A 17,110-nucleotide genomic window follows, 5' to 3' on the forward strand; every position below is an offset into this window, starting at 1 on the left:
TATATATATCATGTTAATAAAGCAGATATCTGAGAGGTGATTGGTGATTTATACAATATGGTTTATCAGTGATTAAGAGCATGGATTCTAAAATAAGACTGTCTCAGGTTCAAGTCCTGTCATTTAGTATCCTGATAAACTTCTGAGCTGAACGATACAATTCCTGGGGCTCTCTTCGCACTGTAGTCTGTGTGAGTGGCTATTGTCCGAGTGATGAAATACATCAGCATGGCATGTCTACTACACAGGAATTGTATAAAGATTATATAAGATAATTAGTACAAAGAATATAACTCAATACTCAGTAGTTACTGAGTATCAAATAAAATACTTTCTTATTGAAAATTTCCTTAACCCTGGTCTATCCCATTTATCCAAGAAAACAAAAATACTTTAAAAAAAAAAAAAAAAAAACTTAAGGTAGAGGAGCAGCAGATGGTTCCATCACTGAACTCTCATGTAGTAGACTGCAGTTTGAGTCCTGGACCCGGTGTCTTAAAACAACTGGCATGTGTATGTGCGTGCCCAAAATCATAGAAGGGATTGCAGCAAGGCCATGCCCTCAGGGGGTGATTTCTGGCTTTCTGTCTCTCTGGTGAGCGCATGTGCCCTCTAGCAAAAATTTCTCAAACAAAACAAAACAAACAAACAAAAAAAACAAAGCAAAACTAAAAAGTAAAACAATTATTAGGTAACACTAAAGTTTAAAGATTTTATCATTTTCAATATAATCATTGTTTTCATCATCTACCAAGGAGACAGTTTCTCACAGACTTAGAGGTTTGATCTCTGTTTTGGTCTGTTTTGTGATACTTTAACAGAAGACCTAAGACTGTGTCATTTATAAACAACAGAGACTTATTTCTCACATTTCTGAGACAGAAGTTTAAGATCAAGGCACCAGCAAGTTAAGTGGTCTGGTGAGGGCTCTTTCCTCTAGGGGGAGGACACTGGGTCCTCACAAGGTGAAAGGGTAGGAGAGCTAGAGATCAGAGTGCTTCCTGAAGCCTCTTTTGTATCTACCTGAATCCCATTTTGTAGGAACTTTAATTAAGGAAGAAGCTTTCATGGGTCAGTCCCTTTTAAAGTCCTCCACCTCTTAACTATCACATTGACAACACCTCAATTTTGGAGGGGACATATTCAAACCATTGTACTCTCTCACCTATAAGTGTTTCAATTGGATGCAAAGAACAGATTAAGCTGAAAATATCCATAAAAACACCTCTTTCTTAGTGGGATGTATTTGTGTAGGCTTGGTTACCAGGAATGCATATGGAGGTAGGAAAAGCAAAAAGGAGAGAATTAAGAGGTGGAGAGAAAGGAAAAAATACACAAGGGCGAGAAAAACTGTATGGATGGAAAATTAGTAAACCTCGTTCAGTTTAACACAATTATTCCTTCTCTTATGTCTTAAAAATGGTAGATTAAAAATAGCCACACATTCTTTGATATTCTTCCTACTTAGAAGTGAAGGTTAATTCTCCTACCCTGAACCTGAGTTGTCCTGGGTAACTTGCTTGACCAACAGAATGTGGCAGAAATAACATTCTGGAATTTCCAAGACCATGCTATAAAGAGGCCTGCAGTTTCTGCCCTAGACTTTCAGAATATTCACTCTGGAAAATGTGGCTGTCATGTAGAAAATGTTACTACCATGAAACCAACATTCTATGATATAGCTCGGATACCCATATGGGCAGACTATGTGTAAAAAAGATGGAGAGATATCCAGGCAGCCCCAGCTATTTCAGCCACGTCAGTTCAGGTTCTAAATATAAATATGAACAAAGAAATCGTGATAGGGGACATACTAGTCCTGAAGGCACAACATGAAGAAGATCTGAAGAATTCAACAGCCTTCAGTTTCAAAATATGGCTCTTGTCAAACAATTCTAGCTATCTCTACCCATTTCAGTCATCCCAGCTGAGGCCCAGATGCTGCAAACAGGGAACACACTATTCCCCATTATAATTTGCTTAAATATCTTATCCACACATTGTAAACATAATGAAATGATGTTATGTTTAAGTCCCTAAGTTGTAGGAAGATTTGACATGCAAGGAGGTTTTTAAAGTGGTAATAGATAACCAGAATAGACCCTCTATTAATAAACCAAATGCATTTTAGGTGGATTTGTTGCCAATCTGTTTATTAGGTAATCAGAAAAGTTGTAAAGTATTTTTCTACGCAAAAATGCATTAAAACTTTTCCAACAACCCAAGAGCTGTCTTTTTCTCATTAAGGCCACACTCCTAAGTCAATTATTTACTAAAACTGAGCTATAATTACAAAAGCTTGACTTATGAATGACCAAAGAATAACACCAAACTGCTATTAAAATATCCAACACATTACTTTTTTCAAAATATCAAATCTTTTTGATATATTCCTACCAAAGCAAATTCATGAGATATCCTTCCATCTGGAGGCAGTTTTGCACCAAAACCAAGAGCTGGGAACATTTTATCGCTGTCATAATCTTGGACAATTTCTCCCACTGCTTTCAGTGCCATACCATAGGCGTTCAATTGGTAAGGATTCATGTAGTGTAGAGAAGTGGGCTGGGCAGGATTACCTAAGGACAGAAAAAGTATTTCAAATATAAGTGATGAGGCAAAAGATATTTTTATTTTTATTTATTTTTTTGGGGGTGGAGAGGTTTTTGCTGTAGGGCACGTGCGCTTGCCAGAAAGACAGAGAGAAACAGAGAGACAGAAAGTGGGAAATCACCCCCCCAGGGGGGATGGCCACGCCGCAATCCCTTCTCCTTCATTCTCCTCTTGGGATCTTGGGCATGCATGCACATGCGCCTGGCTTGAGTTTAAGCCACTGGGTCCGGGACTGGAACTGCAGTTGGCTACATGGGAGTTCAGTGACATAGCCATTACTCTAACTGCTGGTCCCAAAAGATATTTTGAAACAAATTCTTCTTAATACCTACTTCAGAAGGAAATATTCCAAATTGTTTGCCAATCTATCTCCATAGTATGTCAAATAGTTTCTTTTTGGATAGGTGATTGACTTAGTCCATTTTTGTGTTGCCAACAGAAATTCCTGAAACTGAGTAAATTTAAGAGAGCAGAGATTTATTTTGACTCAAAATCTGTAAGTTGGAAAGCCAATAGGCAAAAGCCTGGCATCAGGCTGTCCTGAAACATGGCCAATGGACACACACAGGGTGGCAGGCACAGCAGATATGCCGAGAGCGAGCGAGCAGCTTGCTCCTCTTTTACATCAAACAGCTCTCACCAGAACAACCTTTTCTCACAAGATCTAAAACTTCCTGGGTCTTTCAAAAGACAGTACTAGTCTATTCAAGAGAGTGGTGCCTTCATGATATAATCACCACCTACTAGGCCTCGCTGACTCCCAACATCAATTTCCAAATCATGAAACTCTAGAAGACAAATCATAGCAATATTGAAATATAAATAGGTATTATCAGACATTTACTAAAGACATGCCAAAACATATGCAGAATTTTTCAGAAATTATTTTATTGCCAATGCCACAGGCTATTTTTAAGTTTCAGTTCTAGAAATATAAAAGTAATTTTGTTAATTGTATTTTATTATAATATTATTGATTTATTTATTTTAGTTTTGCTATAGAGTGCATGTCCTCACTAAAGAGAGACAGAGGAAGAGAAACAGAAAAAGACGGAAAGTAAGAAATCACCTCGGGGTGGGGGGAAGTAGCAATATTATAATCACCTCTACTCTACTCTCTTCTCCAGATCTGAGGCATCCACACACCAGCATACTTTTCAAGCTGCTGTGTCTGGGACTCAAACAGTTGGCCATTGGGATCCAGCTGCTTTAACCTCTGTACTACCTACTAGCCTTTATTTTTTTAAAAATCATGTTACTTTAGCTTCATTCCTTATATCTATGATGAGAGGATTCAACAGGTTTAACAGGCTTTAATAATTATAAATTTTTCCTAAAGTTGTATCACAAATATAAGTAGACTATCTAAAATATCCTAGTTCATCATTTAAAAAAATTCAAGCAGAATAATTTTCACATTCAAGCTGGTTAAACTATTTTACTATGAAAAATTATTCAGGCTTTCTAACTAGGCATTAAGCTAGGAGCCAGAGACACAGAGTCAATTTTTGCCATTGCAAGATGGTATCTGTGAAATAAATCCTACCAGAGTTTACTAAAAGGACAAATGAGATTATATGTTTCCAATTAAAAATAATAAAGCATCATAGAATTTTAAGTTTAATTACTACTGTTATTGTTGTCTGGGTCATCTTCAAGGTTTGGGTTTTTCAAACTGTTTATACAGTGTAGGATGTTGCATTTTAACAGAGATGAAATTGAGAAAGAATGTAATATGTGTGCTATACTCAGACATATTGAGATTCACATGGAGTTGTTCTAATTACCAGCACAAAGGCAGCCTGAAAGTCCATTTAGTTTCTTAAGTGAAAATGGCAAGTTAAATTGGACTTGTAATAGCATGTAAAACTCAACTCTACATCAAAATATCGCTTTAAGAAGGAAAGCCTCAGGACATAGCTCCTTTTGATAACAAAAAGAAATAATAATAAGTACTTGAGATCCAGAGGGAAACAACATAAAGGAGATATTTCCTTTTGGTTTATAATACATGTTATTATACATAGAACATTTCTGTCCTAAAAATAATTCATTGCACAAATGCAATTATATGTCCAAAGGCTTACCAGCATTCATGAACTAGTTTCACATGATGAAATTTCTAAAACAGTGTCTTCTGATCAAGATGGCCTTAATGCTCTTCTCAACTAATTTTAGAAAGGTTTTTTTCCCTGATTATATGCCCTGACTTTTCTTTTTCTTAGAGCATTTACTTCAGAAAATATGCACTTATACATTCTTTCTGTTTCTCAATGATGTAAATATTCTACAACCAAGGAATAGCATTCACAAATAATTGGGTGCCATCCCTTTGAAATATAATCATCAGGAAAGATAGCACCCTGTCTCACAGTCTTTGAGAGTCGATCTTTAATACGTAGTAGCCTAATCAAAAGACCAACTTCCCAACTTTCTATCTCATCGATGCACTTAAAAACCATCCAAATTTTTGTTTAGGAACAGTTAAATTTCTCTCTATATTGTAACAGCCATGGCTCCTAATATATTAAATTCTTTAATAAAGTCTTCCTTGCCTTTTAAACTTTTCCAGAAGTATTTCTTTGAAACTTTTTTTCTAAAATATTAGTAGATAGGTTTTGTGTATGGTGTGAGGTAGCGGTCCAACTATAGTCTTTTGCATGTGGCTCCCCAGCTATAGGAGCATAACTTGTTACAAAGTCTCTTCTTTTTCCAATTGAATCATATTGGTATCCTTCTGAAATTGGGTAACCTTAGACACATGGGTTTATTTCTAGAACCTTGATTCCATTTCACTGATTTATATATCCATCTTTATACCAGTACCACAATATCTTGATTATCGTTGTTTGTAATAAGTTTAAAAGTGGGAAAGGCTAATCTTTCTATTTCTTTGTTCTTTTTCAAGTTTGCTTTGGCTCTTTAGGTTCCCTTGTAATTCCATATTAATTTCCATATGGGTTTTTCTATTTCATCAAAAAAAGGCCTTTTGAATTTTGGTCAAGATTGCATTAAATCTGTTAATCACTTTGGGGAATATTGTTATCTTAACATTGTTGAGTCTTCTAATACATGAACAACATGGCTTGTTTTTCTAATTATTTTCCTCTCACAGTTTTCAGAGTGTAAGTTTTGTACTTATCTTGTTTTATTCCTAAGTATATTATTCCTTTTGATAGTATTATATTGTGTCATTGTGAATGTCATGACTCACTGTTACACAGAAAACCATAAAAAAAGTCGTGACTTTCCTGATGATCTAATAAATGGAATTATCTTAATTTCATTTTCATATTCCTTGGAAGTGTACAGAAAAAGCGCTGATTTTTATATATTGATGTTCTATCTTATAACCTTGATAAACTTAGTTGTAATGGATTTTTAGTGTATTCCATAGGGTTTTCTATACACAAGATCATGTCATCTGCAAATACAGCTAGCTTCATCTCTCCCTTTCCAGTCTGGATTTTTTAAAGCTCATTTTCCTTGCCCAATCACCTTGGCTACAAACTTCAGTACAATATCGAATAGAAGTGGTAAAAGCAGACATTCCTGCCTGTATTGTTTCTCATCTCGAAGGGAGAAAAAAATCCAGCTTTTTACCACTAAGTATGATGTTAGCTTTGGGATTTTCATAGGTTGCCTTCATAAGCTTAGGAAGTCCCCTTATATCTTAGTACGTTGAGTGTTTTTTGTCATGAAAGTATGTTGGGTCAGCTACAATGGTGCAGTGGTAACCACATTCCTCAATGGTGAGGCCACATGGAAGGTCCTGGTTCATGTCCCAAAGTCTCCCTGTACACACCAGTCATGCGATTCAGGTTGGCTGAGATGAAGGATAAGATCATGACATAAAGACACTGTTGGAGGGACCAGCAGTTAGCGTAATGGCTATGTCACTGGACTCCCACGTAGTTTAACCGTGGTTCGGGTCCCGGACCCGGTGGCTTAAAATCACGCCGGGCGCAAGTGCATGCGTGCCCAAGATCCCAAGAGGAGAATGGAGGAGAAGGGATTCTGGCATGGCCATCCCCTCTGGGGGGGTGATTTCTTGCTTTCTGTCTTCCTGTCTCTCTCTGTCTGTCTGGCAAGCACACACACCCTATAGCAAAAACCTCTCAAAAAAAAAAGCCACTGTTGGAGACAACCATTTTTCTTCTCTGTCTTCTCATCCTGTCTTCTCTCATAGAAGAAATGTATAAAAATAAATGAAAAAAAAGGCATGTCCCTTTCTGCATAAATAGAGATATTCCTGTGGGTTTTTTAAATTTTTTTTTTTATGGACAAGAATATTATTATTTGATCTTTGAATATTAAACTAACCTTGCATTGCTGGAATAAATCTTATTTTGTCAGGGAGAACAATTCTCTTCATGTGTTATTGGATTCAGTTTATTAGTATTTTATTGAGGATTTTTATAGCTTAGAGAGACTCTTTTAAAAGTTTGCAGAAAATGTTTATTATGAAAAGCTATGCATGGATTTTAGAATTTTTTACACTAAAATAAACTCCTACTTTAATTTTATTTTTCCATGAACTTTTTAAAGTTGCCTATGAGATAATAACATGTAGGTTTTCTTTCTTGAGATATTTTTGTCCGGTTTTGTTATTTAGATAATACTGACTTCATAGAGTAAATTCTGAAGTATTGTCTCATCTTCTATTTTTTTGAGAGTTCGTGAATAATTAGTATTAATCTTTTAAATATTTGGTAGAATTCATCAGTAATGCTATATTGTGCTAGGCTCAGATAAACTACGTGGATTTTTTTTTTAATTGCTAATTCAATCTCTTCACTCCTTATAGGTCTATTTAGAGTGTCAGTTTCTTTTTAAATCAATTTCCGTAGTTTGTGTCTTTGTCTGGAATAGATTCTTGCTTTTTCCATCTGCTGTACTAATATTCACTAGTGAAAAAAATGCTAGTATTTTAAATCAATTGGACTTTTAAAGTACCATTTCTGGAGTCGGCGGGTGGCATGGTGGTTAAGGCCACTGGACTCCCACATAGCTGACCGTGGTTTGAGTCCCAGACCTGGTGGCTTGCTTTCTCACTTTCCCTCTCTTTCTCTCTCTCTCTCTTGCTCTGTCCCTCTCTGATCAAATTAAAAATAAATAAATAAATTTCAATGAAATAATTCTTTAAAAAGAGTATCATTTCTGTGTTTCATATTTTACCGAATAAAACATTTGGGGGAAAAGTCATTAAAGACACAGTATTGGGAAATAAACTTAACAAGTAGTGAAAACTGAGCTGAATTAGAGTTTTGTCTCCTTATCTGCCATTCTAACTCTAGAACTAACCCAAGGTGTATTGGTAAAAAGATAACTTATACCTTAGTTTTACTATTTGTAAAAGAGGAAGGTTAGACTAAAAAATCTATAAGGTACCTTTTTCTCTAAAAAACTATTATTTTGGGAAACATGAGTTTATATGAAGTGCTTGTGAGGTAAAGGTAATATAATGTGAGAACCATAGATACACTAACCAATTTGAAAACAAAATCTAGACAGACATAAACTAGGTTCAACTTCAGGTAAAAGTTAAATAATGAGGTTCAGGTCCTGCCATAGCAGCACAGCAGTAGTGCAATGTCCTGCGATGCTGGAAGCCATATGGAAGATCAGAGTTCAGAGTGGGAGAGCGGTATATGCTGTGTGCACATGTACCCATCATCTTAGCTGGCTAGGAAGGCTGGGGCAAAGACTGTGGCATAAGACCCTATTGAGGGTGCTTTTCACCCTTTCTCTCTATCTGTCTTTCTTATGAAAGAAATAAAATGAATAAACTTAAGAAAAAATAATGAGGTTCATGTTCTTGAATCTCTTAATACATACATAATAACTGGGTCCAACTGGCTATTCTGTGTGAAACAGAGTTGATTCAAAATAAAATTAAGAGATTCCATTATTTTTTCCCTTTAAATGTTTAATATGTAAATTATGAATATCATACATGGAAAAATCATATGTTAATTTCTCTGAATGAGTTAGATATAAATGTGTTAACATGAGTAATTCTTAAACATAAATCATTAAAAATGAACCAGTTATTTGTGTAAGGTATATTTACTGTTGACTTATATTCAAATAAACTAGTACATACAAAAGTACTATAAAAATGAAAATTACAATTAGACACATTTCAGACTTAGAGTAATTTACGGAAAAGAACAAAGAGTAGGAGAATGGAGTATGTGTATATGATAGGTTTAATTTATCTAAAATTTGCATTCTTTTTAAAGATATGTAAAATTAAAATGACAATATCTAAACATTTAATAAATCTAAAAAAGACTGTTATTGCTCTCTGTTATATTTCTTGTGGTCTTTTGTATATCTGAACTATTTAATAATATTAAAAAGAAAGAAAAAATGTGAATTTTATATGAAAAAATTGGAAGTATGTAAATATCGGCATACAATATCTAACCTTCACAAAAATAAGAATTTATTTTTTCACTTAACTTCTGATCATTTTTAATCAGGGGATGGTCACAGTACTCACCATTTGATGCTGTAAAATCAATAGCCACTGTAAAGTTGATCTGTGTTCTAGAATATAAGTAAACAAGAATAATGAATAATTACATAAACTCGTGAAAGGAGTTTGTTTTCCATTTGTATTATATTTCTTATGTCACTAATACTCTTAAATTTAATTACAAGCATACATGTTTATAATGTTACACAATGAATAGCATCAGATAACTTCATAAGGTTAAGAACTTCACAAAATATTTTTATAGTCACATAAACAGTAAAATAAAAAATAAAGCCCTGGGATTCAAAATATAGTAGCTCTTATTTTGGGATGCAATAACTAAGTGAATAGTTCATAATTAAGAAGTCAAAGTACAAATAATTATTTGCCCGTCCCAAATGCCAACTATTATTAGTCTGTTTTCAAAATCATTCTGCAGTCATCATGAAATTATTATGTCCTTAAAAATGTAGCATACCTAAAATCATCTCTAATGATGTCATCCTTAAACTAATTCTTTTCAACAATGTCACAAATACAGACTTTTCTCAGCTTTCTTCACAAATGAAGTATTTTAGGCACCAGTCTCTCATTGCACACAGTATTGTGTGTGTGTGTATGTGTGTCTATTTATACCTATAGACAGAGATATAGAAAGTGACAGAAGTTGTTTAATATATCCAAAATTTTCAGCACATAGTACTCAATAATTACCCACAATTATTTACTGTATTTTTTTCCCCTAATGGAAACTAAATATGTGGGATTTAGATGAAAATGTCACTGTTTTGGATATACCTATGATTCTTACTATATGTAATTTTCCCTCTTACTTACTAAAGAAGACCAAAACACAAATAAGTAACCATGATAGGATTAGGACAACAATCTGGATTCACATCTAATCTAAAATAATTGAAAAGTAAATCATTTGAAAATGTGAATACTTAAAGTATTTTTTTCTCTTTTTTTAGCAATAAATTACTTTTGACACCCTGAACAACTGATTCAACACTTTGAGGTTTGGAACTGTTGTGTGAGTGATGACGATGACAATGAACTTTAAACAACACAAACTGACTTTGGCTATTACAGCACAGGGTCCTTGTAGTAATCTGAGGAAAGAGGACAATGATATTTCCTTCTTTCTCTAAATCATCCTGAAAAAAACAAAATCATCCTGAAAAACATCTAAGTACAATTTGGGTATTAATCAATTGCAACAGCTTTTTTTCTTTTTCCTGAGGAATGATCAACCTTTGTGCTTACGTTGAACAAAAACAAATATAGATTCACTTCATAGCTATATGGTAATTTTTCTTCTCAGAGTAGAAATCAGGTTTATAGGCTAAGAATATAGGCTAATTTGAAGCACAATACTAACTAGCATGAACTAAAATGAGTACAAACTTTTAGAAAAAGAATGAGACATTTGGGAGAACATTTTCAGATAATAATTCCCTTTGAGGGACTGAAAAGAACAGTCACCATCAGAACACTGCTTTGTCCTTCTGCTGCTAGGGAAAAAAGTGACCTTACTGCACAGTAGCAATGTTTACATGGTAGGCTGGTCACTAGAAAGTCACAGCCTCTGAGTCTGCAAAAACTGTTTCAGTCTCAGCAACCAGTTGGTGATCTTAGCCAAATTTCAAAACTTTGGACAGGTGCTTGGCAAATAGTTGTCAAATGAGAATGCAAAGAAAATAATTAATATATAAAAACACTATAAGACCATAAAATAAGAACTGAAAGAAAACTACATGAAATACTATATATATATATATATATATATAGTATTTCATGTAGTTTTCTTTCAGTTCTTATTTTATGGTCTGTCATCTATCTATGTGGTTACATAGCCTATATAAATTAACTTCACAATAGTTTTATAAAGAAGAAACTATTATCTTCCTTTACAGATGAGGAAACCAAGGCTCACAAACCCTAATAACTTTCCACACAAGTAATAAATGACAGCAATGGAATTTGATTTCACCCACAAAGGCCATGTTCATAACCTCTGTATACTTTATTTTCCTAGTTAAATATCTGAAAATTACCTGGCTATAACAGGAACACAAATAAAGAGTATGATTATTATGTTGCAAACTTTAAAAAGATACTCTACAGATGACCTGAATGATAAAGGTATCAGGACATAATCTCATGCCTGGGCAAATTTGTCCTTTCATCAAGTACATAATCACATATGTAAATCGCACAATCATCTACATAGATGCCTTTTTACATTATTTTATTCAAAAATAACTCTGAGCTTAAATGAATATATGTTGTAGCATATCATAGAGAGCAATTCAGAATTTCAGTGTTTGGTTCACTCTTCCTTAGGTTGTAGGGATATACACCTTGTCTTGAATCAATTCTCATAAAGATATCAGCCCAAAGAGCTTTCAGGACCTTACTGTATTAACTGGGAGAATGAATGCATTCATTTTATGGTTGTTTCTAACTTGTTCTTCGGGGTGTTGCATGATGTGTAGCACAACCAATTTCTTAGAAGGAATAATTGCAGATTTTTTCAAAGCCAAAGTTGTGCCTAGCAAAGCTACAAAGAAGGCTATTAACTAAAGAACTATACTGTATATAAGAATAAAACAGGAAAGCAAAGGTTTAGAATTTTACTTGCTAAAACTCTAAACAACTAAATTAAATTACAAAACAGAGGAAATAGATCGTGTACAAAAAAAAAAAAAAAAGAGGGGGGCAGGGGAAGGAAGGAAAGGCTAACTAAGGAGTATATTGAAGCCCAGGACATTCTGAGACTAAGAATAAAAAAATGATGCATTTAGCAGTAAATAATAAATAAAGCCATTTGGTAATCATGGTGTAATAAGGACACTCAATATGTAAAGCAGAATCCTTGATGCATGTTTGGCAGTTGATTGATTATAAGATAGGAATTATTCTTCTTTGACTTATTCTGCATGTCAGTAAGAATCTCCTTTATTGCTTTAAATAGGCAGCAGTAATCAGATTAAAAGAAAAATATTATGGCTAAGTATGTGAAGCATCTCATGGTAGTGATGGTTATTTAGTTTGCTACCTTATCACTGGGATTTTTCCATTTAAAAAACTATAGTTCAATAATTTTTTATTGAGCATCTTCCAAATGCCAAGCACTGTGCTAAGTGATGATGGAAAAAAAATGGGAGCAAACAAAACCACCATTTTTGATCTCATAAAGCTTACAATTCTAGCTTTCTATTATTAAAACAATGACAAAATAGGGGTCAGCAGGTAGTATGCTAGTTAAGGGACTGGACTCCCATATGGCCAACTGTGGTTCAAGTCCTAGACCTGGCAGCTTGCTTTTTTACTTTCTCTCTCTCTCTCTCTCTCTCCCTCTCCCTCTTTCTCTCTATGGGGAGCACACATGGCCCCTTACAAATTGAAAAAATTATTAACAATAAAAATAAAATAAAATAAATAATTCCTTAAGAATGACAAAATAGCATAGCATTTTGACACTGAATTTAATCAATAACATACTTGAAATGCTGAAACTCAACTACACATTTTCTGTGGATTATAATTTATTCACTCCCATGATTCCAAAGTTTCCACTCATGTTGTAACATGTATTTACTACACTAAGTGTCATGCTCTATATATTTGAAAGTATTAAGTTTTTTTACATTTCCAGAGGGCATGTGTGCTTAACAGAGAGACAGAGAGACAGAAAAAGAAAGGGAGGGAGAAGAAGAGAGCAATCCCTATGGGGAATGGTTATGCAGCAATCTCTTCTCTTCCATTTCTCCAGTTTTAAAGAGTTTCAATAACATAATAACTTTAGGTTACAAGACAGATTTCCTTAAGACTTTGATAAATTATTTGTGTCTTAAAGTGTACCAAACAAACTCTTCGTCAATAATCTTGTTACCCTTTTTCATTCTTAATATTGCTTGACATCTTTTAGAGAAGAATATCATGTGTCAAAGTAAGAAATCTGAGTTCACACAGGTGACTCCTGATAGAATATTCATAAAATAATCACACCTAAATCCTCGAAACATTTGCTTAGGAAGTGTTACTTTTAACTGTCACTTCATGTTTTAGAAGGAGACAAGAAAGAATAGGATTTCAAGAAACCCAGATAGCAATACTATATTCTAGAATATGAAAAAGTCATGCCTGCCAAAATGTATGCATTAGTACTAACATCTCATCAGACTTCCCAGTGCATATGTCTTCGTATTGCTAAAATATACAATTGGAAAATGTCCCTATTTTACTCTGCCACCTTTCCAAAAGCTGCAAATGACAGGGAAATCAGATGTCAATACGAGAAAAATGTATCCGTGCAGCCAAGATCCACAGAAAACAAGTATATATTTGCATGTCAATGAAAACTACATACCATCTTAGATATTTTTCTACAGCTGTCATTATGAATTAATTCTCTAGATCTAACAACTGTGAAAAGAGTGTGCAGACGGACTGCTTTCCGTTCTTCCCTACTTTAATTCCTGTTTAGTTGCACAGACTGAACATTATGAATTGTAACTAAAAATGGACTTCTCCCACTCTCTTTAAATTAATTTTGAAAAACACAGATGTAGCTCCACAAGCTGCTGGAATCTAGAACCCATTAATCAGTCGAATGTCCACACTGCCCTACTATTCCTCTCACCCTTGCTATGCTGATCTGTGCTTCTGCCTTGATTATCAACATGCACTCTACCTTATTTATACTTCAATTCTGGGCCCAGTAGCAGGACATCAGTTCTTCTTGACGCTATCTCACCATATATGAAATCTTGAACTTTTTTCCTCTCACCTTTTCTCTGTATCTTAAAAGCAGTTCAGCTACTTGAATGACAACACAGACAGCTGGTTGATTCCAAACTTTATTGCATCTTCAAAATTTCTGCTTTCCATGTCTATAAACTACTTACATGATTAATTACCCTCAACAAGTGAAATCTGCTAGAATAAGAACAGGTTTCAAATATAAAAATAAAATGAAAATAGAAATACTTTTACCTGCCGGATATGTGATCTAGGAAATGCTATTTAACTGCTTCTATTTTTAGAGTTTTTGCTACAGGGTGCGTGTGCTCACCAGGAAGACAGAGAGAGACATAAAGTGAGAAATGCCCCCTGCAAGGGTGCTGACCAATCCCTTCTCCTCCATTCTCCTCTCAGGATCTCAGGCACACACACACACATGTGCCCAGCATGTCTAAGTCGCTAGGTCCAGGACTCACACAATGGTTGACTGGGGGAGTCCAGCAAAGTAACCATTAGACCATCTGCTGGTCCCTAATCTCTTTGTACCTCATCTGTAAGAAGAGTTATAAATTGCTTGTAATAAACCCTTCCTTGGTTTGTTACTGTGAGGACAAGAGAAACATCTGTCTTTGAATATTAAGTAGTTGATTCATTATTATCACTATCATTATTGACGCTAGTTTTTCAAGACCTGAATTTAGCATGCGTCTTTGACTACCTGAGTGTGCAGTGTTAATACATTTCTGGGTCTACCAGAGTTTCAGGTTATTGCTCAGAATCGCACCCTTCCACATCACCAGCTACTAAGGTCTCAACCTGTCCAACCCATACTGCACCACTAATAATTTAACTCTGTAAAAAGATGTTATCTGGATGCTTCCTGCAACAAGATCCCACTGTAATTTTAAGCTTTGACCTTTGCCACCTTTTCTTTTCTATTCTTCTAAGCACTCTGGATTTGTGAGGATCAGTGAAAGATTATAAGTTTTAAAATACTGAAAAAGAAATCAAGACAAGTGATATGATCCCTCACCTATTTATGTACATATCTCTGCTCTTTACTGAATCTGGTCTTCATAAATTAATAAATTTTTGCTTTCTTTACATTGAGTTCAGTTTTTTTTTTCTTTTAAACAAAGTATGAGTGCTCTAAGTCAAATTTCACAAGAAGGCTAGTTCATCTTCCCACAGTTCAAGAATTCCTTATCAAAAAGTATCCAGGAAACAAGCAATGGCTATGTCGCTGGACTCCCACGTAGTCAACCGCGGTTCGCGTCCCGGACCCGGTGGCTTAAAACTCACGCTGGGCGCGTGTGCATGCGTGCCCAGGATCCCGAGAGGAGAATGGAGGAGCAGGGATTGTGGCATGACCATCCCCCCCGGGGGGTGACTTCTCACTTTCTGTCTCCATGTCTCTCTGTTTGGCGAGTGCACGCACCCTATAGCGAAAACCTGATGGCACGCACCCTATAGCGAAACCCTCAAAAAAAAAAAAAAAAAAAAAAGTATCCAGAATTGCCAACCGTTTATTCTAACCAGTAGTTAAAAAATCTCATCAGTGATATAAATAAACAAAGAACACAACAACCCCAAGTCAAAAATACAGACATGATTCAACAGGATCCCATTTAAAATTAAGGAGTTGCAAAGGAACTGATGACTCGCAGGACAGTGAACTTACGGATCAAACACACTAATTGGAGTTTCGAGTCCCAGAATCGACTCGGAGCTAGGACTCCTTGCAAAACTACAAACTCTCTGAATTCCAACTTTCTTGTATGATAAATTGCTAAGAGCTACTTCGAAGGAGTTTTCTAAATATTAGAAATAGAACTCTTAAGTACTCGCACATTATAAATACTCTATATGCTGTAGAAAAAATTCTTTGAACAATTTATGCCTTCTTCTCCTGGTTCATAACCTTTTCCTGTGATGGGTCATGAAAGACAGTTTTCTCTTTACATTAACATAAATTCAGTGTTCATTAATATTTCTCATAGTGTTGGCTAGCAGTGTACCGAGGATGGGATAATGAAACTCTAACCGTGTAAGCAGGACAGGGTCTATTGTCTACAGGGGACTTACAAGTGACGATAGCATCTAAATGCGCAGTCTACGTCGTATCACCACACACCAGCGCGTCTAAGCAATGTCAGGGATCAATTCTCTCCCACTCAACTAGCCAACAGCCTTGGCGAGCCACTGTTCATTGTTTATCTCTGTTTCTCTTTCTCCCAGCCCCCAAATTTTTCATTGCCCATCAGAGTCCAACTATTTTAGAGATTGCAAAGTTACCATAGAGTAACTTCACAGAAATACATGGTAAAATTTCTGTTCCTACAGAAGTTCCTATAATTCAATGATACATTTGATGTTTAAAAAGGAAATTATGGCTCAGCTGCAGTGGCATAGGTGATGGGGTGTCACTCCGTAGTACTGGAGACCATGTAAAGGACCAGGGTTTAGAATTCCAGGTTGTCCTGAACACACCTAATGTCCTCAGTTGCTGGAAGATGTGTGTGTGTGTTGGGGTGTGGGGAGGAGAGGTCATGGCATGATGAAACCCTGTTGGGGCTTCCTCTTTCTTCCTCTCTCTTTGCTATTTTTCTCATGAAAATAATTTTTAAAAGGACAATTTTTGAAAAATGAAATTAGCAGCCTACCATTTAGTAGGAAAAAGTTAGAGCTGCTTTTCCAACATTAGTAACAGTTTTTCAGAAATTCATTGCTTTACATCACCCAATCATTTTAGTGTTTACTTGGCTTGGTTATAAGTGTCCACTCTTACTATACATGCAACTAAGAAACTTCCTAAAACAAAATAGATTGTCCATGAACACTCACTGTGATTATGAAACATATTTGCAGAGTTTCCTTTGATTTTAAAATGAAGAAATTATCTTCACAGTAACACAAGCTGACAATGAAATCTCAATCTTAAAAGCGTGTAACTAGGTATCTCCAGACATTCCAAGCATGTATTGTAAATGTCCAGAAACTAGAATCAAGCATTATCTCAAACAATGTTTATGAGATTTTCTCAATATTCATAAAAGTTTCATGTCTAAATCTTGGTTTAGAAGAGTTTAGTTTAGATATGATAATGCTCATATGAATGTATTTAGGGAAAGCAGAATGGCTTTATTTTTATTAGATTTATCCCCTTTCAACACTGCAGGGCTGACTTCTCCACTGATTTGATGAATGCAAAGCACTTGGGTGCCACAAGAAGCACTGTAAAAAATCCTAGACCTGTATATT

At 35.1% G+C, this 17,110-nt stretch overlaps 1 protein-coding gene across 2 annotated transcripts in view; it reads right to left on the reverse strand.

The window, feature by feature from the left end:
- The window catches only part of CPNE8 (copine 8), a 203,416-nt gene that overhangs the window by 42,544 nt on the left and 143,762 nt on the right, over window positions 1-17,110 (reverse strand). For both annotated transcript variants that reach the window (XM_006168092.3, XM_027768098.1), the window contains exons 14-15: window positions 9,122-9,168; window positions 2,398-2,579 (exon numbers count right to left, since the gene is read on the reverse strand). In XM_006168092.3, coding sequence (XP_006168154.1) covers window positions 2,398-2,579; window positions 9,122-9,168 — 229 coding nt within the window. The remainder of the gene's footprint in view (window positions 1-2,397; window positions 2,580-9,121; window positions 9,169-17,110) is intronic.

This window comes from Tupaia chinensis, unplaced genomic scaffold (assembly GCF_000334495.1).
Source record: "Tupaia chinensis unplaced genomic scaffold, TupChi_1.0 Scaffold145519_1, whole genome shotgun sequence".
Taxonomy (NCBI): Eukaryota; Metazoa; Chordata; class Mammalia; order Scandentia; family Tupaiidae; genus Tupaia; species Tupaia belangeri.